General features: G+C 41.3%; 1 protein-coding gene across 2 annotated transcripts; it reads left to right on the plus strand.

The window, feature by feature from the left end:
* Positions 1-318: 318 nt before the first annotated feature.
* siah1 (siah E3 ubiquitin protein ligase 1) lies at positions 319-24,785 on the plus strand. 2 transcript variants are annotated; one of them, XM_018703572.2, is made up of 5 exons: positions 319-665; positions 13,457-13,513; positions 19,020-19,201; positions 19,933-20,229; positions 22,375-24,785. In XM_018703572.2, exons 2-5 carry the CDS (start codon positions 13,504-13,506, stop codon positions 22,744-22,746), a joined length of 861 nt encoding a protein of 286 aa, XP_018559088.1. In that variant the 5' UTR covers positions 319-665; positions 13,457-13,503; the 3' UTR covers positions 22,747-24,785. The 2 variants fall into 2 exon arrangements, with proteins under 2 accessions (XP_018559088.1, XP_018559087.1); XM_018703571.2 differs by lacking the exon at positions 319-665 and adding an exon at positions 8,778-10,631.
* The last annotated feature ends 790 nt before the right edge of the window (positions 24,786-25,575 follow it).

A 25,575-nucleotide genomic window follows, 5' to 3' on the forward strand; every position in this document is an offset into this window, starting at 1 on the left:
AAGGTTACTTTTTGCTTTGCTTTTATTTCCATTTATTTAGATGAACATGAGGTGTCATAACTGAATAAATAGTTAGTCAGACAGGATATCCAGAGGCACTCATCTCAAGGTAATTTTTGACATAGCGGTTTAAATACCCAGTTTTCCTTTAACTACAGTACAACACAGGGGCAAGGGTAAACCAGCTCTGATGAAAATACTGGGTGGAATTGGAAGCAAACTGAAGAGAAAGCAAAATTAAAGGTAAACAGCATTGCTGACTGCCAACCTGGTGATGTGAGTGTTGTGGGGAGGGATTATAAATGAATTTCCTGATTGTTATGTTTGGAGGCAGAGTTTAAAACAATATGGAAGCAGGGAATGGACCGTAAGACTTTAACGTATGCATATATGTATTATGAAATCATTTTGTAATTTTAAATTTGGGCCAATTTGCACAATCCGCGATTCGTGCTGAGCGCGCTCCCGCTCCCTAACTTCAACAACTGTGCGCGCTCCGAAGCGGCTGGTACTTAACGCCTGGCGTCTCGTCTCAGATCCAGGAGCAGTGCGAATGTGTTGAGCCAGCTAACGAATGAAAGACGATAAAGAGGGATCCTGTGTCTATTACCACGCCATACTCTCACCTGTTTGTCTGCGGTGAACTGAAGGATATTTCGTCTAAGGTAAACGGGTGTGCCGTGGCGAGTGAAACATCAGATTTTCGAGTGTAGTGTGTGTTGGGGAAAACAACAGCCCTGCTGTAGCAGACGTTAGCTTCCTTCGTTAGCGCGGTGCTAATGTTGGCTGATGGCTAGTTGTGCTTGGCAAAAAGCTGGTTAGCCGTGTCGCTAGCTTGTTTGTTGTCATGACGTTTTAAAATGCACACTTGTCCGTGCTGTGCAGTCGACTGGCATGCTTGGCGAGCAAGCATGTTTGTTGACGTTCACTGAACAGTGCATGTAAAACGTTAGCGTATCGGTTTCCTAGCTTGTTCATGTTCACACACTCGCTAAGCTAACAAGTCACCGATTCAGCTAGCTACTATGCTATGGGGCACTGCTTTACGGCAAGACAAGGCCTTGTATGTCTATTACAGTTAAGGCTAGCTAGGCTACGCCGTTGTCTGCCTTGCCAGACAGGGCCATTTTGCTCTCAAAGCAGGTTAGTTCAGGTCAGCAGAAACCTATCGTGGCATTGTTTTGTGTAGCAGCGTTACTGGCATAACCTGGTTTTCTGACGGCTGTGGAGGAAGTGATGACTAATGTTTACTCAAAGTAATGACTGTGGCTGCTGTCAGGGACCAGCCGTGACTGCGTGAGACTGTCTGTTTGACTTGTCTCAAAGGGGAGGACGAGTGAATGTCAGCTTTTAGTATCCAATTTCAGATGGCACTAATCTGCTTTATTACACGTATACCTCTGTGTATTGCGAGTGCAGCAGTTGAACGGATCACATTGACGTTACCGTGGACACCTGTAGATGTGTTATGAATGATGCTGTCAGAAAGAGGGAGCCTCAATGACGACCATATCTGTTATTTTGCCAACTATTAAGGTCTCTGCTCAGATTGAGATGGGATGGATTTAAGATGGGAATCTCTAAATAATGTACTCATGCCAAACGTTAACGGTAAATTGTTCAGGGCTTAAGTGTGCAGCATCTTTTAGTGACTTTTGGAAGTGGAAGTGATTCTAGTGTCATCATCAATGCAATACATTCAAAAGGTTAAAATGGTCAACTAAATGGCACAACCTGGGTTTACACGATATATGTGATATCATAGGTCTGTAAGTTGTTAAACTCTTCCCTTTGGCCTGCATTAAGCTTGGAGATGATTTATTCACAGTTGTGAATACAGAATGGGGCACATTTTTTTTTAAATCCCAGAGCCAAAAGTTTTCATAGTCTTTACACAAAGGGAAGTGTATTGCTAATGGAAGTCATAGGTAGACAGGTGTTGACAAGCTTAATGCATCTAATGTGTGACTATATTTGAAGTGGTATTGGGCATGGTTGTGGGCCTGTTTGTTAATGTTTTGAATGGCCAGAAATAACTATGTAATGTTTTCAGGGTAACAGATTGTGAATTTTGCTGCCTAACCTAGAGTACTCCCCAAGCACAGCTATTGTATAGACAGACATCACATTTGTGACAGCTGCATGTAGATATTGTACGTCAGGTATGTGGATGTAATTTATGCTCTTTGACTGACTGCATCTCACTGGTGAAAGATACACACTGATAAACTAAGTGTAGATTATATAACACAGACACATAGAAACTGTGCTGTGCCTACAGCAGTGGACTTTGTCAGAAGATACCCAGGGTGTCCTGCAGAGTGTTTTAAGTGGAGGTTCACCTCTATAGAGGTATTAAGCTTGGCTAACCAGTTCCCTGAGGGAGACACAGAGTCAATCTCAGTTGTTTAATATTACTTATATAACCCTTATATTACGTAGTCAACTATATGGTCAAACTTTCAGATGAAGAACCTTCATTTCATCCCTATATTGCAGGTTCCATTGCAACTACCAGTAGCACCCAATGTTGATGAATGTTAATTACATAGACTTATTTCATATTAGACAGGTGGTTGACGTGGTGTGGAAATATGGAGACATCTATTTTGAATGAAATTTGAAAATTCTTTGACCATAAATGCAGTCTATCATTGATAGGACAAGTATTTATACACATCATTGAAATGGCTAGGATAGTTATCATAGGAAAAACGTTCTATGTGCCATTTGTCTTTGAAACAATGTGGAACAAAAGCATGTACTGTGTTTACAGAAAGGAGAAGAAGTTAAAAGAAGTTAAAAGCCACTGAAATGTTGGTGTATATTGCAGTATTGCAGCAACATATTTTTAGTGGGGATTTTTAGTCATTTTGGTTATTAATTCAGCAGCCTAAATGATAGGGTTACTGATCAAGAAATTTAACAGGTCATTCTAAAATAAAAATTTAGAAAACCTTCTGGAATAGATCAGGTCTTGACATTTAAAGCAGTTTGGGTAGAGTTGTTTGGGTACAGAGTTTATAATACTATTATACAATTATTACAGATGTATCACAATGTAATGTGGGTTCTGCAAGGATATTACTGTCAGGGAAAATCAAACCGGATTTAGAAAGAGCTTCTGTCGATCACATCTTTGTACTGAAACATGTAATTGATTTGTATTGTTTTAAAAACAATAGTCTTTACTGTTCCTTTATTGACTACAGTAAAGTGTTTGATTCAGTTTGGAGAGATGAGATATGACATAAACGGCTCAAAGCAGGTCATATCTTGGGGATAATAGTATGTACAAAAAATGTCAAAACGTGATTAAATTAATGGTATTAAATCCATGTTTTTTGTAAGCTTAGCAGTAGCAGATGGCGGAAAATCTATTGCTTGCTTTTTTGTGAGAAATGAAAGTTGAAGCTCAGTACTGATAAAGCTAAAGTGACTGTTTTCAGTTGTTAAAAAAAAGCTGATATTAGCAAACTTAAGTTGTATGTAATGAACAAAACTTAGAGATTGTCCATTCTTTTAAATATCTTGGTATCACATTGAACTATATTGGCCATTCAGGAATTGTGTAAGGTGGCCTCTCATGCTGATTGCTCTCTTCAGTTAATGCAGAACATTTTACCTGTAGGTTAGATCTTTTTGACAGATTAGTCACACCAGTTATGTTGTATGCATATCTGGGGTTTGAAATAGACAAATTAGAAAAACTAGACACAAATATATCCTAAGTACATGCTAAAAATTTAAACGATGCCTTGTAATAATATGATTCATTGGGAGATGGGCTGTGTGTTGTAGTTAAAAAGAGAATCATTGGCTTCTGTGGGAGGCTGCTAGGTAAAGAACCTAAACTCAGCAGGATAAGGGACAACTGTTTGCTTATTTGGTATAACTGGTGTTTGTGAGTCACCAGGGGTCTTACCTCTCAGCAGAATGAAACTGACTGATTACTACAGCAGTTGTAATTGCAACATTGTGGGTGATGACTGATTTTGTTTAAATGTAAGATGTTGTAAATGTAATTGAAGTTCTGTATAGTATCTTAAGAAGCTTGTTAACACACCACACTAATTGTGTAATTTTGCCGCATTGAAGTTACACTGAAGACTGTTCAGGATCCAGACACCACACACTTAGAGCCAAGAACAAGATGTGATAGTGGGAATAAATCCAGGGGAAAGCCTGGTTTCCAGACCCCAATAGGATTCTTCCTAAAGGTTGACCACAAAATCTTAGAGGAACTGTTTTCCCTCTAATGGCCCTGCACAGCCATTTGTGTATCATCCATTATACTGACTGGTTGAACTTGGGTGATTAAAGATTGAAGGCATCCAGTGTCCGTCTCAACACACCCTCACAGACTTGAAAGGAGGTTCGATCAGCAAAAATAAACAAAAACACACATATAATGTCCTGAGCAAAACAATTGGCTTTTTTGACTGACTGTACTCAGTACAGTGTTTGTTGTCTGTAATGCAGCATCAGAGATGAACTTATTTTGACCCATGGGTTTTCGGTAGCTTTTAGAGAGGCTTAGTGTTTGGTAATGTAGCCACCGGGATGTTTTTCATATGTGGATGGATGTTGACAGATGCCAAGATGATGGGGATTTATGTCATGGATAGGAGAGACTCATCCTCATGAAATCCCCACACTACAGTAGTAAGAAAATAAAGGTTTGCTTTTACATAAATATGTCCTTTTTTTTTGTGTGTTGCTGTTGGATTAAAAAGTAATTTAGCTAAGTTTTAGTGACACAAACATCAAACAAACAAACTCAGAAATGGTTTGCATTAGGGTTGTAAATGTAAAGATCATGGTATGATTCACACGTTTCTATTTGTAAGTAGAGCTGTAAGTATCAGCCTGGTATTTGTGGTATGCTTGAGGTATCATACCACAACTGCCCACTTAATATTGTTGTCATTTATGCAATTGAGTATTTGGTCACAGGGGGGTATCTTTTATGCACATGTGAACAGTGTGCTGAATTTTGACTCAGTGTAGGTCCACTAGTGGGATGTTGTCCAGCTGATGGGTTATGCTCTTGTTGATATGCAGGCTTTCTGTGAACCGTCAAGAAACTGTTTTTCACTCTGCAATCAATTGGTGCTGAAAAGCAGTGTCAGTTCAAAAATCATATTCGAGAAGTAGCCCAAAAATTGTATGTGCAATTGTGCACCGTGATCATTTAATAGCATCTGTTATTCCCACGTACGGAGGCAGCCTTTGTCTGATGCCATCAGACTTTTCAAATTGTGTCTAATTTAGAAAGAATAGCCTATAGGCTTAAGGTAACAATTACATTTTCTCATTAAAGGCCTCAGAATGACAGAGAATAAGATTAAGGCAAATTTATTCAAACAGTGGTAGCACACACACCAATGCAAACATATCTTCCATCTCCAGTTGTTGGAGTGATGGTGGCCAGTTGGAAAATTTTAACATGTCGCCCAACCCTATTCTGAAACCACTCTACTGTATGTAATATCTTATATTCTTATATATAATATCTTATATTATCCTAATTTAAATTGCACACATACAAAATGTATATCTGTGTACTTGAACAGTTTTTTTCCATAATGCATTTGTCAGGCTTTATTATGTTGTGATGTTACAGCTTGTTCAGTAGATCATTTTTGCTGATTAGTCTCAAACCCACACTCTTCCTGGTATCCAAAACCTTGGTTTACATGTCTTGTATTTGAATTTCACGTGGCCCATCTGAGCTGTCACCTGACTACCTGTGTGCTTGTGTATGCACAGTGTCACATGGCATAACACACACTGGACTTGTATTATGTCACCTTTCTTGACCAAAGCTTTATTACAGCAGGATGTAATTACATGTCTCAGTGTGTTTTGTTGAATCCCAGTAATTATTCCATATTTATTTTTATTATTTAGATAATCTATTGATAATGATGTGATATCTTTGGTATGACTGTTATTGCTTTCTGGTGATATTCAGTCTTAAGAGGTGGTTGAGATGACTGTGTGTATGTTGCCTGCATCCATAACCTGGCATGGTGGCAGACCTTTGTGGGTTTTTTTATACTGCTCTGTCACAACATCAGCAACACATGTCCACAAGATTGACAGCTGTTCTGACTGGTGGCCTGATGTAGGGTGTGTGTGTGTGTGTGTGTGAGAGAGTGAGTGAGTGAGTGAGAGAGAGAGAGAGAGAGAGAGAGCGAGCAAGACTGATAGACTGAGAGACAGTGACTCATTGGCTCTGTAGCAGTGAGGTAATTCTAGATCTCTTACTAATGCCAAAGGGAGTCCCTGCTTACTTTATCACTCTCTTTGTGTGTGTTTGTGTCTGTGCATGAACATAAGACACAATGTGCGAGGCCTTGTGTGAGTGTGTTTGTAGTTGGTTTTGCCTTTGCCCCGATATCCCTTCTCTGTGTGGCTTCTCCATGGTAACAAGCTGCTAAGCTGCGCTGTTACTCAGTTGTTATTTTTTTCTTCTGTGGAAAAAGAGGTGACTGCCAAAGCAAAAGAAGTTATAACATTACCCGTAAAGGAAATGTTCATGATTTGTTGTTTTTTGTTTCGCTCATGGATTGAGTTTGGGTCCTGGGTGGGCTGCTACACACACTCCCACTGATATCCAGAACATGTAGCTAACAAAATGTCCTTTGTTTGAATACATACTGTGGTGCTCTCTATGATGATCTAACTTCTTCTACAGTCACCCTAAAAATGTCATAATACAGCTCCCTGCAGTCTGGAGTAGGTGCAAAAATGCATCATGTGTTAGAAGGACAGCAGGGTACAGTCAGTGGGGAAACTGTTTTTCATCTGCCTCAGGTTCTAGTTTGTGTCAGTGAGCAGGCCTCGTCTTCTGAGGAATTGTATCAAGAGTCAAGGACTATCCTAATGTTGATTCTTCACTCTGACTAGAGCACTTCATACATCTGAGAATTTGTACCTGACTCAAAGGAACCTGTTTCTGTCTAACTCAAACATGAGAGTACTTTTTAAACAAAAAACAAGATCTAAGCCCAAACACATCAAAATCCACCTGAATCCAGAAAATGTGAGTAAGGCTTGCCACTTGCTGATGCACTGCCTCATGTTTGTTTTAAGAGTAGTTTCCCCTGTTACCTTATCTAGCCCTGAGCCAGATGGGAGAACCTCTCATTAAAAGTGAATTCGGCTTCGGATTAATTCCATTGGTTCGCTCACTTGCACATTATTTAATAGTTTGATGTTTCGTACAGGTATCCATAAAACAGCCTGTAGTCAAGCGGATGATGGCTGGCTAACTAAGGGAAAAACGGAGTACCCAGCATGGCTTCTAGACCTGAGAGTCAGACCGGTCTCGGATTTGTGGCTGGTTGGGTCTGGAGAGTAATGAGGAGACTGTTCCTTAAATTCATACATGAAACCAACATAAATATTTTTTCCCATTTGAGGTTTGACTGGTATTCTTTTGAATATGTCATCTTCTTGCATCCTCTTCCTCTGCAATGGTTTGGCACCAAACAGCAACACTTATGCAACTAGCTGATTATGTCAACAAACCAACTTCTAATATTCACATAATGGTTTGTTTAACTTTGTTAAACTGACATCCAAAGTAATAATTAGATCTACCAAGGCACTGTTAAATGGCGCATCTTTGGCAGGTCAAGTGACGTTTCTTTTAACTGCAAATGGAGACTTAATCTAACCAAAACCTGTACTTTTTGACAGGTAACAGTAAAGAATATATTTATTTTCCTTTATTTTGGCCTTGCTTCAGTGACTCACATCAGATTAGTATGAGCCAGACTGTAAATGGAAATGACAGCAGGATTCATTTCATATGGAAATGTGGGCTTGTGCACAACCCAGCCCTAACATGTCTTAAAACCTCCTCACCAAGGCTTTTTTTTACACTTCTAACTCACTGGTCTAGTTGTCTCTTACTTAATTTCAGTTCAGTGATGCTTTGTTGGCTTGACAAATTTTAGACATCTGCATTGGCAAAGCATGTTTAAGATGTAATAATCTGTGTCTCTATCCCCAGCCTCCTCCTTTCCATCTATTCTTTGTGAACCCCTGTAGGTGATGAAGTGCTTGGGTCTCTGAAGATGAACTGCCCCCTGGTCCAGATGGCTCATTGTTGTATTTGCTGCCCTGCCCCTTTAATAGCACACTTTGGGCATTGACTAGTGTCAGTGGTGCTGTTTTATAGCTGTGTGTGTGTGTGTGTGTGTGTGTGTGTGTGTGTGTGTGTGTGTGTGTGTGTGTGTGTGTGTGTGTGTCACAGAAGGCTCTCTTTGTGCCTATATTTTTTTGTCCTGATGAATTTTCAGACTGTGTTATGTTTATATTGTCTGGTGATAATGCAGTGTAACGATGGTGGGAGAATACAGCAGTGTGCCTCCTGTCTTTGCTTTAAGCTGAGCTTGTCTAAATGTGCTTTCACAGTGTGAGTTTAGCCACTTTCCAGGAGCACTTCTCCACCTAAGAAAAAATGACTTTGTGAATGCCTCTTCCACATGAACTATGGCATGTCATGATGACAGTTTTCAGTGGCATTCTTAGCAAGAGAAAGGGAGAGAAAGAAAATAGCTGGATGATATAGGGCTGAAATCAGTTACATCTGTGTTTGGATCTGTCCATATGTGACTGAATCACCCAAGATGCATTTTAGTGCACCATGTGAATGGGGCCAGCAGCGTCTCTTTCTAAACTAGCTATCGCTTTCTCTCCTGCTGACAAACCGATTCTGGCTCTCAGTGATATTTTGGTTTCACTTGGGCTTCTTTTCCTGGCTGGCTCAGTTTTGTCTGTTAAGTGAGGGAGCCAGAGTGTGTGCAGGAGAATGAGCCTGTGTCAGAGAGAGAGGAACAAATGAGAAGCAAACATTTTACATATGTAGAAAGACTCTATAGAGTAAAAAAGTTGATATGGTGTTAAATTATTGAATGTGATATGCTTACTACATTGTGGCAAACGGTGTGAGAGGGAGTCAATAGAGGGACAGAATGAGAAGAAAATGCAGTGAGAAAGGTATGGTGTCAACAAGGGCAGCTGGTAGCACAGCCTGCAGCTAGACAAGGCTGAAATCTGAGACTTGTACAGCCACACAGCCAGGCAGAGGGAGGGGGCAGAGGGAAAGAAACACAAGTGGGAGAAAGAGAGTGAGGGATAGACTGTCCACCGAGGAGAAAGAAGGCAAAATATGCAGGCTCGAGGCAGGGAACGCATGTCAGGAAGTGCACACGCAGAGAGAGGCAAATGGAGCAATACTGACATGATAGATTAAGTGTAGGGGGGCAGAGAAAAATTGTAAGAGTCAAGTTAAAGTCTGTGTCTGTGTCTGTGTGCAAGAGAAATGACGTGTTGCAGAGAAGAAGGGGTTATGTGTTTGGGTAGGGAGCCGCCTAGAGAGAAAGGGGAAGGGTGTGAGCGAGCATGCTCTGTTTGGACTGACATTGGATGCCGGCTTTAGCTCTTCTCTGTCTCACACAAACACACCCAGCAGCAGTGACACCTAGCACACTCCAGGGGACAGAGAGAACATGGCTTGAATAAAAGAGTGCAGAGGAGAAAAAGCCAGGGGGAGCGAGACTTTGTCAGGGACTTTCCCTTCCTTCCCTCTCTGGCAAGCCGCAGCTTTCTTCCAACAGGAAACCAAGAGAGCAGGGCTTTGTTTTCTAATCAGTAAAGGATTATTTTTCTAGCAACTCTTCTACACAACACAACGATTTGGGTTTCGCAGAAGCTAGCCCTTCTTTTGATGTGAGGATTGTTCCTTTTTGCGGCAAACCTGCAATTTTGGGAAATGGTTTTGGAAGAGGATATACCTGTTAAAAGCTACAGTGGTACACTTCCTGAAGATTTGGCAGCAGCAGAAACAAAGGTGGAACTACACAAAGGATAATTATCCAGCGTTGGAGGAAAATCTAAAGTGACTTGGCTAAAATGTCTCATGTTGCCTTGAGTTCCTAGTGGCTGGGAGCAGCCAGGGAGTGGCCAGTTGACCACACACTGACAGACTGTTCACAGACTAGTTCTGCAAGGCTTTCAGTGTAAGAGAAAGCAAATTAGTGAGCTTTTCATTTTCTCTATGCTGCAGCATAAGCACTTAGCAACCTGCTCACTGCTTCTCTTTAGTTTGGTGTTTAGTTTGGTCCTGATAGGCAAGTTTGATAGACGCCTGCTTCACTCACTGGATGTCAGTGACACTTGGAATTTGATCTTTTGTCGTTTTTGGGCTTACACTGGCACAGGCACTCCTGGTCTCTTTCTCATGTTCCATTTACTTGAGGACATTTTTCTGGCTATTAAGAATCTCCATCTGCCCCTGTCTGGACACAGCCCTCATTCTTTCACTACAACTTTGCCCTGGACCCTCATGTGCTACCCCTCCTAAATGGGGGACTAAGAGGAAGAAATATGATCCTCTGTTTTGTGGTGTGTTTAGTGCAGCAGCAACAGTGTGTGGTTTCCATGGAAAAGACAGGAGAAATATGGCACTGAGGGGCTCTGCAAATGCTCTACCCCTATGTCTCTTGTCCAAGTGAATTTGAAGCCAGCTAGCGTAGCACTGCAAGCTCCGCCCTGGAACTCCTTGTTCAGACTCTTCTCATGTGTAGCCATAAGGAGCGTGCACAGAACTAAAGGTGAAGGAGCTTTTGAAAGCTAATGCATATGATAGTGCTCTTGCTTATGGAAACATTTACACCCTTCCTCCTCATCAGCTTAATCTGTGCAACTGTCCTTGTAGCTGCAGCCAAGGTGTTGTAAAATGTCATAAATTCCTGTGCTAAGTCAAGCTGTAGCTTTGTGATGAACTGATAAATTGATACTTTGTTTACAGGGAGCTTGTTTAACAAAAAGTGTATGCAGTGCATGTTGTGACAGAATGTATGTTGAATAGCTTGTGTGTGGGTGAGTACAGAAGACGCTTTAAGCAAGCGTTGCCTGTGTGCATTGTGAATTATAACTGGCGGTGTGTATGAATACTGTACAATGTGCGTGTGACTGAGAAAAGAGTGGGCCATGAGTTGAGAACAAAGAATGGCATGTTTGTGTTGAAGCCCAGCTTGTTTTCTACCTCCCCCTCTACTCGTGCGCTCTTTATCTATCTCATCTGTCGTCTTCTGTATCCTCTTCTTTGTATCCTCATCTTTTCTTCTGTGTGTTTGCTACCCTTTCTTCCTTGCCACTTGTTTCTTTCCCTTTGTGTTTTTTTTATGCTACAACTTTTCTTGAGTAAACTGCTTCAGCGTACAGTCAACAGTCTCCCAGCATAATATTTACTTCTTTTATATCAAGTTTTCATCTGTTTGTACTGCTGACGTCACCTGTCTGTGGAGTCTTTTTGTAGTGAGTGAATGCATGTGTTTATGTTTTGTCTAAGGCAAGTTGGTGCATGCTTCAGTTTAACTTTGGTGACTTAAAGTAAATGTAGTTTTCATGGCAAAATACCTATATGCTAGTGTTTTGAGAGACTGGAGTGAGATTTTTCCAGAAACTTTGTTCTCTGGTGATTTGGCTCTGCTATGACAGAAAAAAATAATTTGCACACAGAAATAAATCAGATTCCCTAACCTAAGATGGTGGAGATATGTTGAAAATGGGAGTTTGTCTTCAACATCAATCTCTCGCTCTTGCTCCAGGACAGATGCTTTAATGTGTGCTCTTCCATTAGCCCAACAGTGGATACATTTACATGCACTCAATAATCCAATCAGGAGCAACAATCAGAGCAAGGCAATTCTCCAATTACGATGTTTATGTGAGTTTGCAAAAGCACAATTCAAATGTCTTTCTAAGACAAGAACCAGATCCAGATAAGAACAAAACCAAAAAAGTGTTCATGACACAATAGAAAAGCTAGAGTAAATTAAGTTTTGTGTTGAAAAGCAGTTTGTTTGCAGTGTATATCTCACAGTGCAGTGGAAAATGCGCTAAAGTTGGATTAAGCTGTCTACATGGCAAAGAATCTCTTTAATGATAGTAAAATTCTCTGAATATGTACAATGGAGATGCTTAGTCTGCAAGGAAAGTTGCATTTACATAATGAGTGTAATGTTTACTCAGGCTTCACCTTACCTCACATCACTGCCTTAGTCTCATGATTTGACTGTTTGTCTGCATGTAAAATTTGAATTTGTTAATCTAAAACTAGAATCTTGTAACTGAGGGAATGTCAGAGCACCTCTTTAAATGAATGTCATGTTATCCATCTAGTTTTTCCAGCTACAAATTCACCTGGGAAGACATGCCACTACACTGTTTAGACAATATTCTTTGACTGGTAGGTGTGTCTGCTGTATTGTGTTTTTAAACAGTGGTGCAAGTGAACAGAAGAAACTAGTGGTCTCCTTTTGTTGATGGTTTACACTCATCAAAGTGTTGTGTTTGATTAATCACTTTTCATATCTAAAAGTTGTAACAATGATCTGATGACTGTGGATGCTCTAAACACTAAGGCTTTATCTAGAATATTAATGTATCACAACTGTGTTTACCACCTAAGATTTTATCTCTAAGAGAAGTATTTCAAGGTCTGTTGTTTAAGCAGGTCAGGTGTTTTTTCACTTAAAAAAAAATAATGACTCTGTTTATGTTTGTTTCAGTAGAGATCATTTAGGAGCTTACAGCAGCTGCAGAAGTAGGGACAGAGCATAATCAGACTTAAAGTGTGCTAAAACGCAGCAAATTAACGCTGCTATTTTAAGTTGTGGCATGAATGACACATGCAGCATATTATGGTCAGACTGAGATCTTTTTGGGATAATGACAGTTATGTGGTAAAATGGACACACTATATATGCAGATCTGAGAAAAATTAATTAATTAATCCATAATATTAATTGATAATTGATGACATCATACAGAATGAGAGTCCTGTAAAAGCTTATCATCAGCATACTCTGATCCTGACTCCAGTAGTTAGGAGCCATAGACTTTAACACACGGGTGGAGTTTTATCTGCTTTATAAAATATGGATTAACAGTGCTGGGAAAACAGTGTGGAGCCAACAGACAGTGCAGTAGGAATCAATGATTGTAAAAGTCTTGTGCTAATATCCATTGCATTAGCAGCTCAGTAAGTGGCTTAAATGCCTTGAATGAGCATTGTTCAGTCTATAGAAGTGTACAAGACAGACAGTGCCCCTCCTGGTCTCTTGTAGCCTGTTAGCACAGTGGAGATGGCTGCCATAAAAATTAGACTGTGTCATCTTGAAAATGAGATCTGCTTCATATGTGAACAAACTAAGAAATAATAATAATAATAATAATAATACCCCCTGTCAGAAATGAGAGAACCAGGCCATCACTTAGCCAGTGATGGAGGATGTATGTGTAGCACAGAGTACTGCTTATTTTGCTTCCTATTTGTTACTTCATGGTTATTGTGGGAATCCCAGACAGTACTTTGTAGCTTTGTTTTTCAAAACCACGTTTGTTTACCTTCTGTTTTTTTTCCACTTTTCAGAGGTCCCCACATTTCAAGAGAAGACGAAAGCCTCATTTGGAAATCTTATGGACGAAGGTGGGTGTTTGTGTTTTTTTTTTCCCCCTCTCCACCCTCTTCACCTGTTTCCCTGTCTCCTCAGTTGTGTTCTGTGACGATGACAGCCTTATTAGACTGTCTCACATGACTATGTCCTGATGTCCTTGTAGCCCTAACTGTTGCTGGAGTTGTTTCCTGTCTGAAGATTTGGAGCTCTCAGTTTCCTTCACTTGGGCAGCACCATTTTCTCTTTCTGCAGCATGGAGAAGTGTGCAATATTATGTGCCTGTCTGCTAATAGCTTTTTATTTTGCGTATTGTTAAAAACTGCATACAGGATTCTGTCTTTAACAGGAAATTGTTTATCCTTTCCCCTTTGCCCTGTTGTTGCTCCTCCTGAAAACCAAGGACTGTGCGCCAAGTCATTGTGTGTGTGTGTGTGTGTGTCTTCTTTTTGCTGTCATCCTTCCCTCCACCTCCTTGACACAGAGCAGTATGTGCTCTTTGCCCTCTCTCTATCTGGTGAGCTGACTCACTCTTTCTGTCTCCTCAGGCCCACTTAGCCCATGTTTTCACTTTCTTTACTCACACCTTTGCTTTGTGTTGCCAGATTTGACAGACCTAAAGTAGTCCAATCAGAGGCTAGATGCCACCCAATTATCATAATTAGCTCAGCTTCTAATTTCATTCAGAAAGAGGCAAGTTTCTTTTGCCATAGTTTTCACTTAAATGAACAGTCATAAAGTTCATGAAACAGGATGTCTAATGTTGCATGGATTCAGTAAGTTACTCCGGGGCTACAACCTGAGCTCTGTTTTGTTTTTGTTTTTGTTTTTTTTTAGCTCATATTTATTTGCATTTTGGGAAATTAAGTACACTGCATTAGCTATTAGTGGTTCCTGTGTGTCATTGGTTGTACTGTCAACTGTTGATTCATGTTGAATTGCAGGCCACACTACAATAAGTAACCTCATGTTGTTTTTAGTAAATCTGCATGCACCTGTCCTTTCTAATTGACACTGTGTCTTTGCTTCATGTCTCTCCCTCTGTGCCTCCTCTGCAAGTCTCCTGCACCTCCCTTACACCTCTGGAATACAGCCCAACTTTTCATCAGTGGAAACCGCCCCAATTGTACAAAAAGTAGATTATAACAGTCCGCCTAAATCGACTCTTACCTGCCCATTTAAAAATGTACAAGCATTTTCAAAGCATCCTGCTAACAACAAAAGAGTGGTGGGCTCTGCTTGTCTGTACTTTGCCTTTATCTTGGCAGTGTCACCTCTTGGACCCCCATGTGCCAGCTGAACAAGTGATACTATGTTTATCCCCTCCACACACTCTGTTCAGCTGGGCATGTTTGTACTTGTTGAAACCTTACGTGCTGCCACCTAGCTATTGTTGCTACTGTTGGATAGGCAGACAGAAGTAAAGTTTAAACCACTGATCTACTAAAGGAAATTATTAATGTCTTTCTTTCAGTGAACAAAGCATATTTTCAGTGTGCTTAAAGTAATTCTACCATGGCCTTTGCCACTATGTTGGTGATGATGCCCCCATCAGAATTCAAATCAAAGTTGACTATGTATCATTGTCCCTAAATAGATGAAACTGTCATGGTTGAATTAAAACAATACATTTACAGTCCTGCTGAGATTGGGTGTGGCAACTCTATTCTCAGCTCTAAAGTGGAGGACACACCAAAAGATAATCAGGCCAATTATCGCCCCAAACCCCTCCTCCCGATCAAAGTCAGCAAAGGCCTGATTATTTGATGGTTCTTATCTTGTCAGAATTTCCTGTTGTGTGAGGTGTGTTAAGAGTGATTTTACCCTCCCCAATCTGCTCCGAAGACAATCGGGATTGCCCCAGTAAATATTAAACATATAATATTCAATATTTCCGATTTGAAAATCCTGTTTTGTGTGGGGAGTACAACATGGAGAGCTGAACACACACACTGTGGATTGTCACATGGAACAGGGCAATAGCTAATCAGGGAGCAAGCTGACTGAAGATGGAAGCACAGCAAACAAGAGGCCGCCATGTTTATTTACTCTAAAATCATGTTTGACCGTGTGAGATTTGGAGTTTTGAGAGTCAAGACTCTGGTTGTTGGTGGACAGAATCTGTTTGTGTGCGGTGTGCCCTGTCAAGTCTTCTCATTGCACACCACACACAAAACTGTGAAATCTGACATTATTTGTTGTCATGTGTGTGGTCTCTCACATTTTCTAAATCGGATAAGATTTTAAAAATCTCTTAGTCTATGCCAGGCTTGAGACTAGGTCTAGTGTTGATCTATTTCAGTAAAGTATGTTTAGCCATTAGTTCTGCTCACTGAGCAGCAGTCAGTGTTCGTCATGTCATATTAACTTTAGCCTATTAGTCATTACCATACACAGTCAGCATCTTATGAAGGCTGTGTTTCATCTGAAATGAAGGGGAATGTGTTTTCTTTTTGTATAATTTAGTATTATGATGGTTATTGACAGTCTAGTGTGGCAGAGCACACTAAGAAATTTCTCTCTGACTTCCATCGACACTTGTCATCTCCAGCAGTCACGCATATAAAAGATGGCACTGCAATGTTACATTTGTTTGGTCCCAATCAACCACACCCAAACCACACAAACTTCCTCTCTCCCACACACACAGCTGGCAGACAGCCACTATTCTTGTGATAAGGGAAATTACTCTACACTGATTCCAAATATAGCAAGTATGCATATCATGATTGTAACACATCACCACGCATGGACATTTAGGTGCATGGTATGGGTCAGTTGTGCTGGCAGTGTGAACAGAGGTAAAGGTTAAATTTACAAGATATGTTATAAATGCTACACAATATTAATTAGCTGTCTTGCATTTCTTAAGAATAATCTCATCAAATACCCACATATATTCAGTTCATGTGCATATTTAGTGGGAGATGTTAATGCTTTAACAACTTCAGGTTAGTTATTGATAAAATAAAGATTTTACAAAAACACCATGCAGGTTCCAGCTTGAATGTATCTATGAACAAATCCTCTGATAGTTCAAATATATTTTATATGGATAGCATATATTTAGAAATACACAAGAGTTATACATATTTCATGAAGCTACCCATCTACAGCAAGTGACTCTGTACTTCCAATTCTGATCATAGCATTGTCTTCCAGCTGTTAAGTTAGAGACTGTCTATTTGAAGCTACCCTATGTTAGATATTTCAGTGTTGCATGCTAGCTGTCTGTGACCCTGGCCTTGGCCTAGCTGAATGTCCTGAGCTAATTTGGTCCTACAGCTCTTAGTGCTGCTGCTAGCAAGCTAGCCAGCTAGCCAGCTAAGAAGATCTATTAATAGCTGCTAAGACAGTATCTCCATCACAGCAGATGTGTTTACAAGCAGACAGGCGCGGGGACAGCTAGCTAATAGTCTCTCATTAGATCAAGTTTATACCTCTGCAGTTGGCATGCATGTGTATGCGTGTGGATTTGCGTATGCAGAGAAGCTTTACCTGAGCTGCCTTGCCTGCCAGAAATGCTGTCAGCTACCAAGCTAGACACAAGAGGGGAGCTTACGCAAGAAATGATGATAAAAGCAACACATTTGGTATTGATGGTTATTGGATGATCAAAAATATCAATAGGATGTCACAAATCACTGACAGATTATAGTTGCATTGAAAATAATTGGATTTTTAATGCTGTGTTCACAAATCACAGTTTTATCAGTTTAATGTTGTTGTAGAGGTAGCTATCATTGGATCCCCACCACAGTGGGATAAAAGGAGAAAACACTGTCCTTCTTGAAAGATAAATGTGAAGGACCTAAATGTTGTACTAACCAAACATCCTCATACATAAGCTAAATATGTTTGTAGAGGAAAAAACACCAAAGAACAATTCAGAGGACCACCTGTAATGATCCCTGACTCCCAACAACTGTTTTTATTGAACACCTTTAAATTGTTTAATAGGCTACGAGGTAAGGCAGATTGAGCAGCCATGACCAGAGCTTTGGCAGCACTGTGCTGGTGGGTGTTAATTCTCTAGCTGTTGTACTGTCTGTCTACATATTGCTGTGCTATCTCACCGCCTGATTCTCCTCTCTTGTCTTCACCTCCCACACATACTATCCTCCCTTCTCTCATTTTGTCTTCTCTGCTCTGGGTCTCCCTGGGCTGCGTCTGTCTGTCTGTCTGTCTGTGGGTAGGACTATAAAAAGGATGAACTATGCCAGGTAGCAGAGTAGGTGGGGACAAAGGCATGCACAGTCATCCCTCCCAAACCCCTGTACTGCCCAGAAAAGATCTGACCTGAGAAACATCCTCCTTCCTCCTCCTCATGCTTCCTGTTCTTCCCTCCTTTTTTAATCTCTACACCCACCCTGCTGCATTTTTTATTTGGACAGTCCATTGAACTGTTCAGTTTAAAGCTTTTTTAGGCCACACCTTATATGTTCTTGCCTTGCTTGATTCTAAACTCACTCCTCCTTTCCCCCTGCTCCCTCTCCCTTTTCTATCATCTCCTCCACCCCCCTGCCTTCATCTCCCAATAGCTCTCCTCCTGCCCTCTTCCTCAACACATACCTATTCTCCTGCCCATCTTTTTTTCTGGCCTCTTCTCTACCCTCTCCTTTTCTCTGCTCCACAGGCCATCCCATACTTAACCACAAACCTGTTACCAAGGCAACTGCACAGCACGATAGGAAACAGCAGCTCTACACACACGCACACATGCACGCACACACATACGCCACATCTGAGTTCACTTTACTGTCTGGTTGTTCTTTTTTTATAATATGTGACCAAGGAAATCTGCACAGCTCTGACTTGTTGCCGGGACAATAACAGCTATGATATGACATGTTATCTGCTCATTCTTCTTGTACAGCTTGGATGAAAATACTCTAAGGTTTTTGCCTGTTTATTTCTGCTAGGTATAGAGAGATGGTATATCCCTGTAAAGAAATTCAAATGCTTGTCTGTACGGCCAAAAACAGCAGTCATATTGGTTTAAAACACAAATGTGCCGTGGTTACAGACATTACGTAGTCTACAGCAGTCACACAAAATTGGGAAGTGTGGTAGGATGACTACTTTACATAGTTTGAGACAAGTTGGTCCCCACACTAGTTGCCTCTATGGGAGTAATCAACAGTGTAAATTTACAGACTGGGCAGGTAAACCATGATCTGAAACTTGCTATTTAAAGTTTTTTGTGGCTCTGGAATGACAGGACAATGCAATATTTATTCAGGAATGTAAGATTTGGTGACATATAGGCTTATGATATGCACTCACTCAGTGTTCACTATGCTGCCAGTCTCTTCCCATATTTTAAGTGGATTGCCATTCAGCTTTGAGTTGTTGTATAGTAGAGGTATATAGCTACACCTAGTCATAACTCGTACATGTGTGAGGAAGCAAGAAAGCATATAAGGACAGGTCTAGACAACTGGCCACACTTAAACTTTATATGTGTGAAAACAGTGCAGTGTGATCTGCTGAGAAGTTTATCACATGCCCCTCCTCTATCTGTCTCTCTCTTGTTACCAGAAATGAGTCGCCAGACTGCCACCGCGCTGCCCACAGGAACCTCCAAGTGCCCCCCCTCCCAGCGCGTGCCCACCCTGTCAGGCACCACAGCCTCCAACAGTGACCTGGCCAGCCTGTTTGAGTGCCCTGTCTGCTTTGACTATGTCCTACCCCCCATCCTGCAGTGCCAGTCCGGACACCTGGTATGCTCAGTCCAGCCTGGAAAGAAACCAGAGCTGGGTTTTTGTAATGCAGTACATCTTAAATGCTATTTATCTCATTTGCATTAATTTTTAGTTTTACACAATTTTGTAACACAAAGTTAAGGACATCTTGAATTTGTCAAGTTTTTGAAGAGCAAAATGATTGCTGGTTGAATTGCTTGTAAACGCAGTGAGAGTATGCCAGGATGTGTTATGCATAACTGTATCTGTATCATCATCATCATAGTATTTAAAGCCTGGCATTTATTCCTGATAATGACCATCAGAACTGAGTCCCATTGGAGCTTGTAAATAAAAAACACCTCTACTTTGATGCTAAGATACTTTGCAGGTTGATTAATCTAATCATGATATCATATCAGTCAATATTCTATCAGCTGTAACTTGAGTTGCTTAATGGAACTTTAAAACCGAAGAAATATTAAAATGGGATTTACTCGTTATCGACTAACAATCAACCTAACGGTGACTAACATAAACATTTATTTCTATGACTATGACTACCCAAAATATTTTTCAAGCTTTAAGTTTTACTATGTGATTTATGTTTGTTTGTTTTTCTTTCTATTCTGCCATATGTGAAATTGTTAAATGTATAAAGGCTAAAATAATGTCCCAGAGCAATTTGTTGGAACTTTTCCTCATACAAAGGTACTTCCTTTGCCATAATCTGATAAAACACTGAATGTGTATTATTCATCCCTTTCCAGGTATGCTCCAACTGCCGGCCCAAGCTCACCTGCTGCCCCACCTGCCGAGGCCCCCTGGGCTCCATCAGGAACTTGGCCATGGAGAAGGTGGCTAACTCTGTCCTCTTCCCCTGCAAGTATGCCTCATCGGGCTGTGAAGTCACTCTGCCTCACACTGACAAGACGGAGCATGAAGAACTGTGCGAGTTTCGGCCGTACTCCTGCCCCTGCCCCGGCGCCTCCTGCAAGTGGCAGGGTTCCCTGGACGCTGTCATGCCTCACCTGATGCACCAGCACAAGTCCATCACCACACTGCAGGTCTGTCTCTGGTCTTCAGTTTTGTTTTCTTAAGCCCTCTCTGGGGGTGGGGGGGTGTGGGGGAGGTGGGGTGCTGGAGTGCTGGAGCTGGAGCTTAGGGCTTATCCCAGCTGACATTGGGCGCGGGGGGGGGGGGGGGTACACCCTGGACAGGTCGCTGGTCCATCATAGGGCCAACACATATAGACAGACAACCATTAACACTTAGAGTCACCAGTTAGCCTAATATGCATGTCTTTGGACGGTGTGAGGAAGCCAGAGTTCCTGCAGAGAACCCACACGTGCAAACTCCAAACAGAAAAGCCCCAGGTGGACTGGGGCTCAAACCCAGAATCTTTGTGCTGTGAGGCAACAGTACTAACCACTGCGCCACCATGCCACCCAAAATATACACTATACATATATAATGAATCTTATTTTTTTGCACAAAGAATCTATTGCAATATAAATTATACCTCTCTTTACATTTAACATTTACTGGTTTCCACGCTTCCATCTTCCATGTGTACCAAATTTCAGGATAATAGGTAAAAGTATAAGTGTGTTACAGGGGAATTGGTAAGCAGTACCGGGGCATCCTTTTGTGTGCCAAACCTAAAACCTCGCTATTATTTTTTGGCCGTTAATATCTTGGATTTAATATTACTATTATATTACAAATTAAGGAATTTCAGTTTGTAATTGAAAATTGAGTGGAGTCATTTCAGACAAGAATGAAGCAGCTTTATAAATCTGTAGAATGAGACTTTGTTGTTTGGGTAACTTTAAAACTATTAACAATTCCTTGTATCATCTGCCCAGCATGGCCAAAAATTATTTCTCCAGTGCTCTGGCCCCCTGCAGGTCATTTTTGTGAAGTAGCGGGGATGATCTGGGACTATGCATGGAGGGACATCATAAGACCTGAACTTGACTGTTGAGTCTTTCAGTCCTTCAGGGCAGAGAACGCAGTGTATTTCCCACCGGCTGTTGTCTTGTCCAGACAATCTGACATCAGGTCTCTTTTTAGCAGCATCCACATGTGGCATATGAATGACACAGCAAATTCAGTCACTCTGCAGCACCATAACCAACACAAGTGTGTGAAATTAGAAGTTTATAAGTTGCTAATAAGTTTCCAATAAGCATTTTTATTGTATAGTCCTTTGTTTTGCTTAGTGAACAACTTGTTTCAGGTAAACAAATCATAGACATGTAGTCCACTCATCAGATAGCACTGCAGAAAGGGGTTAATACAGATATGCGATTTTTTTTTTTAGAAGTGAGGATGAGACAGTTTGGAGATAATCAGAACTATATTCAGATAAATGTTACTGTTTTAGACAAGGAACATGCTTATTTTTATTAGAGTTCTAAAAATGTAGATATCACCTTTGTTTATATTCTATACAAGTTGTGAAAATGGAGTCTTTGAGACAGACCACATTTTAAAAATATATATGTTATTATATTAGGGATTAAATTGTGCATGTTGCTTTGCCTGACTTAAAAAGTAATTGTCTTGAGCACCATCTGCCTTTTGCCCTGTGTTTTTGATTTGTCTTCCCATCAGGTCTAAACCCAGATGCACTACAGAATGCCTCTACCACGGTTTACCATTTTCAAAGTTCTGCAACAACTTAGTCCGCAACATTCAAGTCTGTGTTTTCTTTTACTTTGATTTAGCACTGCCTGCTAAGAATGAGAGGATCGGGATAATCATGGTTTTACACGAAAAGGACACGTCTTATTGTACAGATTGAAGTCAGTATAGTTGTTGGAGTGCTCAGCCTATGAGGAAATTTGTGTTCTCTGTGCCGTATATGGAGACCACAAATTTATTACAACAGACTATAAGGGTAGTGTTTATAGGATGCAGGTGTTTAGCAGTCATGAGAAATCTATGAAAAAATTGCAATAAGATTGCATTATGGGAAATGTAGGATCCAGTGTTCTTGGAGCTTGGCCCACACCAGGGATTAAACATCAGTGTATCTTGTATCTTGAATAAATCCAGACTCCTGCACAAGATATGTTTTTTTCTGTGAAGCTAGATGCTTGTAGTGGCTCTAAAAAAATCTTTCTCAAACAATTATACAGTTTTGAGGTTTCTCATTATTTTGTAGCCTCAAGAAACCAGTTTAATTTGTGTGTGTCTCTGTCCAGGGGGAGGACATTGTGTTCCTGGCCACGGACATCAACCTGCCGGGTGCGGTGGACTGGGTAATGATGCAGTCCTGCTTTGGCTTCCACTTCATGCTGGTGTTGGAGAAGCAGGAGAAGTACGACGGCCACCAGCAGTTCTTCGCCATCGTGCAGCTCATCGGTACTCGCAAGCAGGCCGAGAACTTTGCCTACCGGCTGGAGCTCAACGGGCACCGGCGCCGCCTCACCTGGGAGGCCACGCCGCGCTCCATCCACGAGGGCATTGCCACGGCCATCATGAACAGCGACTGCCTGGTGTTCGACACGTCCATCGCACAGCTGTTCGCCGAGAACGGCAATCTGGGCATCAACGTCACCATCTCCATGTGCTAAGAACTTTTGAAGTGAAAAGGGTCAAAAAGTTGCAGGTTGTCAGGGGGCATTTTTTAGGGCGTCAAATCAGTTGTGACCTCACAGCGCCCCCGCTCTGCCTCACCCCTAGAGACATGGAACTGGACTGTCTGATCAGGCAGCCATAGAGGCTCAGGGGGTGGGATGGATGGATGGATGGAGGGATGAATGGATGGATGAGTGGAGAAATGAACAAACACAAGGACAGTAACTGTGTAGTGATGGCTATAGACTTCTAAACACACACATATAAACATATATATGTGGGACTCGTGCACGCACATGCAGTCTCACCCTCTCTTGGTCATAAACACGGACACAAACTGAGAAGCTGTTCAGTCAAACTTGCTCGTCAAACTCCCATTTATTGGTCACGTCTCTCATGGAGTGATTTCCCACCTCTCTCATTTTTAGTGTCTCTCTCTCTCTCTCTCTCTCATCTCTTCCCCTCAGTCATCCTCAGACATTTCAGACACTACAGTTCTCCAGCCTTTGCTCCAAAGACGCTGGAGGCTGGTCACCACTGAGCAGCTCTGTGCCGTGACAGCTACACACCGAGGAAGGTTCAAGCTATATTTCAACACGGACTCCTGGTCAGTGCTAGGTAGCTAGCCAGCTATCTAGCTTTCCCTTCTGTCTGTAATCCACCTCAGTACCCGTCAGACCTCCTGGATCAAATGGTTCACACGCTACCGACACTTGTAGGGCTAGAACCGCAGCTGTGGCTGGTATTGACTAGCTCAAACTGGAACCCAGAGTCCATGAAAAACATGTAGTTCCTTATCACAGATTTGGCTATTTATTTTCACCTGTGACTGACATGGATGTGGATGGCTGGGACTGGAACCGTCACCCTTAGACATAGATGGCTGTAGCACCCATAACCACCCGGTTTTGTTCAGGACTGGAACCTCTGATCTGCATTAAGGGTCCACGGACTTCCATCTACATCTCATCCATCAACATCCATACAGGCTCCTGCGGTTTCCTTCCAGTCCACACCGGTTCACCCCAAGGCTAAAGATTGTGCATCGGATGCTCTTTAAATAGTTGACTGTCAGTGTTGATAGTTATTAGACTCTGCTCTCATGCTGTATGGATTTAAGAAGGCCCTCAGCTACATCAACCCTGGATTTTTTTTTTTTTCTTTTTCTTTTTTTTTCATGGAGTGGACAAAACGGCGTTCTGACACACATTAACACTTTAGTCTTTGCATCTTTGCATTATGGGCTGTGTGTGCAGGTGTGATGGTGGATGCATTGAGTGTGTGTCAGAGCATTTTTGACTGAGGAACAGAGGGTGTCTTTTTTTTGTTTGTTTGTTTGTTTGTTTTTCACAACGAGGAAAAAAACACTGCATTTCAGTTGATTCAGAGTTTTCTTTTGGGGTTTATTTTTAAGTCTGTTTCTTTTTAAATATTTTAGTTGTCTTTTTTTGTATGAGAGGAGAGAACTCCTGGTGTGTGTGCGTATGTGTGCGTGCACGTGTGCTAGCAGCCTGCTCTTTTTTCCTCCCTTTCCTCTCTCCCCCCCTGCTCTTCTTTCATTTCTGCTCTGTCTGCCAGCGTCGGCCTCAACCACTGACTGACTGATCACCCTACCAGGAATGAGGGACAGTTTCTACCGTTACAATGTTGCTATTGTTATTATTAAATGGAGATTATCATAATTATCATTTTTTGTAATGACTTTTAAAAAGAAAAGTTAAAAAGGCAGTTGTAAAACTTGTGGCTAAACTTCAGTGTTTGTAGTTAAAAAGCAAGTTGTGTCGTTCTTCTGAAGGTTTGTGTTTTTTTTCCAGAGTTGGATTGTTTTTCCTCATCTATTTGTCTCTCTGTCCTTTTGTTTGTGTGGTAAGTCTTTTCTTTTTTTCTTTTTTTTGTCTGTGAGGAGGGAGGGAGGTCAAGCCAATCATCTCTCCCTTTCTCTACATGTGGAGTCTCAGTAATGTTGCTGCTCTCCCTCAACTCCTTGACTTTTTTCTGTTTTAATTTGTCATTAAATAAATCTATCTTTTTCATACCTGGTGTCCTCTCTTCATTTCTTACACTGTAGGCCTCAGACCCTGATTGTGGCTGTTTTGGAATCCATCGCCAGTTAACAGGATGCTGTTAACTGTGGTGTAGCACAGTTAAGTGTCAAATTAATATTTTGCTCATTATCTGTAGAAACAGATTTGGGATCAACAAGTCACTGGTTTAGGGCCCAACCAGAGGGAATCTGAATGTTAGAAGACAAACTAACTTCCAGAAGCTGCTGTTATGTCCAGTACATTGTGCCTAAGGCCCCCCCAGCTGTGATCTGGTGCATCTCTGTTACCGCATCAGAGGAAAATGCACAGTCTCAGCAAATCTTTGGCTAAATATGTTGATGCTGCTAATTCACATTTCAAGGTCATTTGTCATGAAGCACGTGCACTATTTCATCCTCTTATCAGGGTCTAATATACACCTCAATACTCGCAAGTTCAAAGTAACTAAATCCATGCTGGTTTATGTTGAAATGACGCTCTGTTTCCTCTGCTGCATAAACAAGAAAATTTGTTATAAGACAGATACTGAAAGAACTAACATGGCCCAAAAAAAAAAAAAAAAAAATCCCAGTGATATTGTCTCAATGCATGTGTAAGCCTCCCAAGTTTGTCATTGTTAAGTAGGTCTGTGGATGTAGGGCAGCCTGTGAGGTCAGATAGGTAGATCAGACAGCCGCAAGAGCACAAACTTCACTTAAGATCAGGTGTAACTCTGAGGAAACTGTGTATGCAGAGAGGTGATCTCTGTCTGGAGGTAAAGAACTGTATGAAAATGATTAG

This window comes from Lates calcarifer, linkage group LG10, assembly GCF_001640805.2.
Source record: "Lates calcarifer isolate ASB-BC8 linkage group LG10, TLL_Latcal_v3, whole genome shotgun sequence".
Taxonomy (NCBI): Eukaryota; Metazoa; Chordata; class Actinopteri; family Centropomidae; genus Lates; species Lates calcarifer.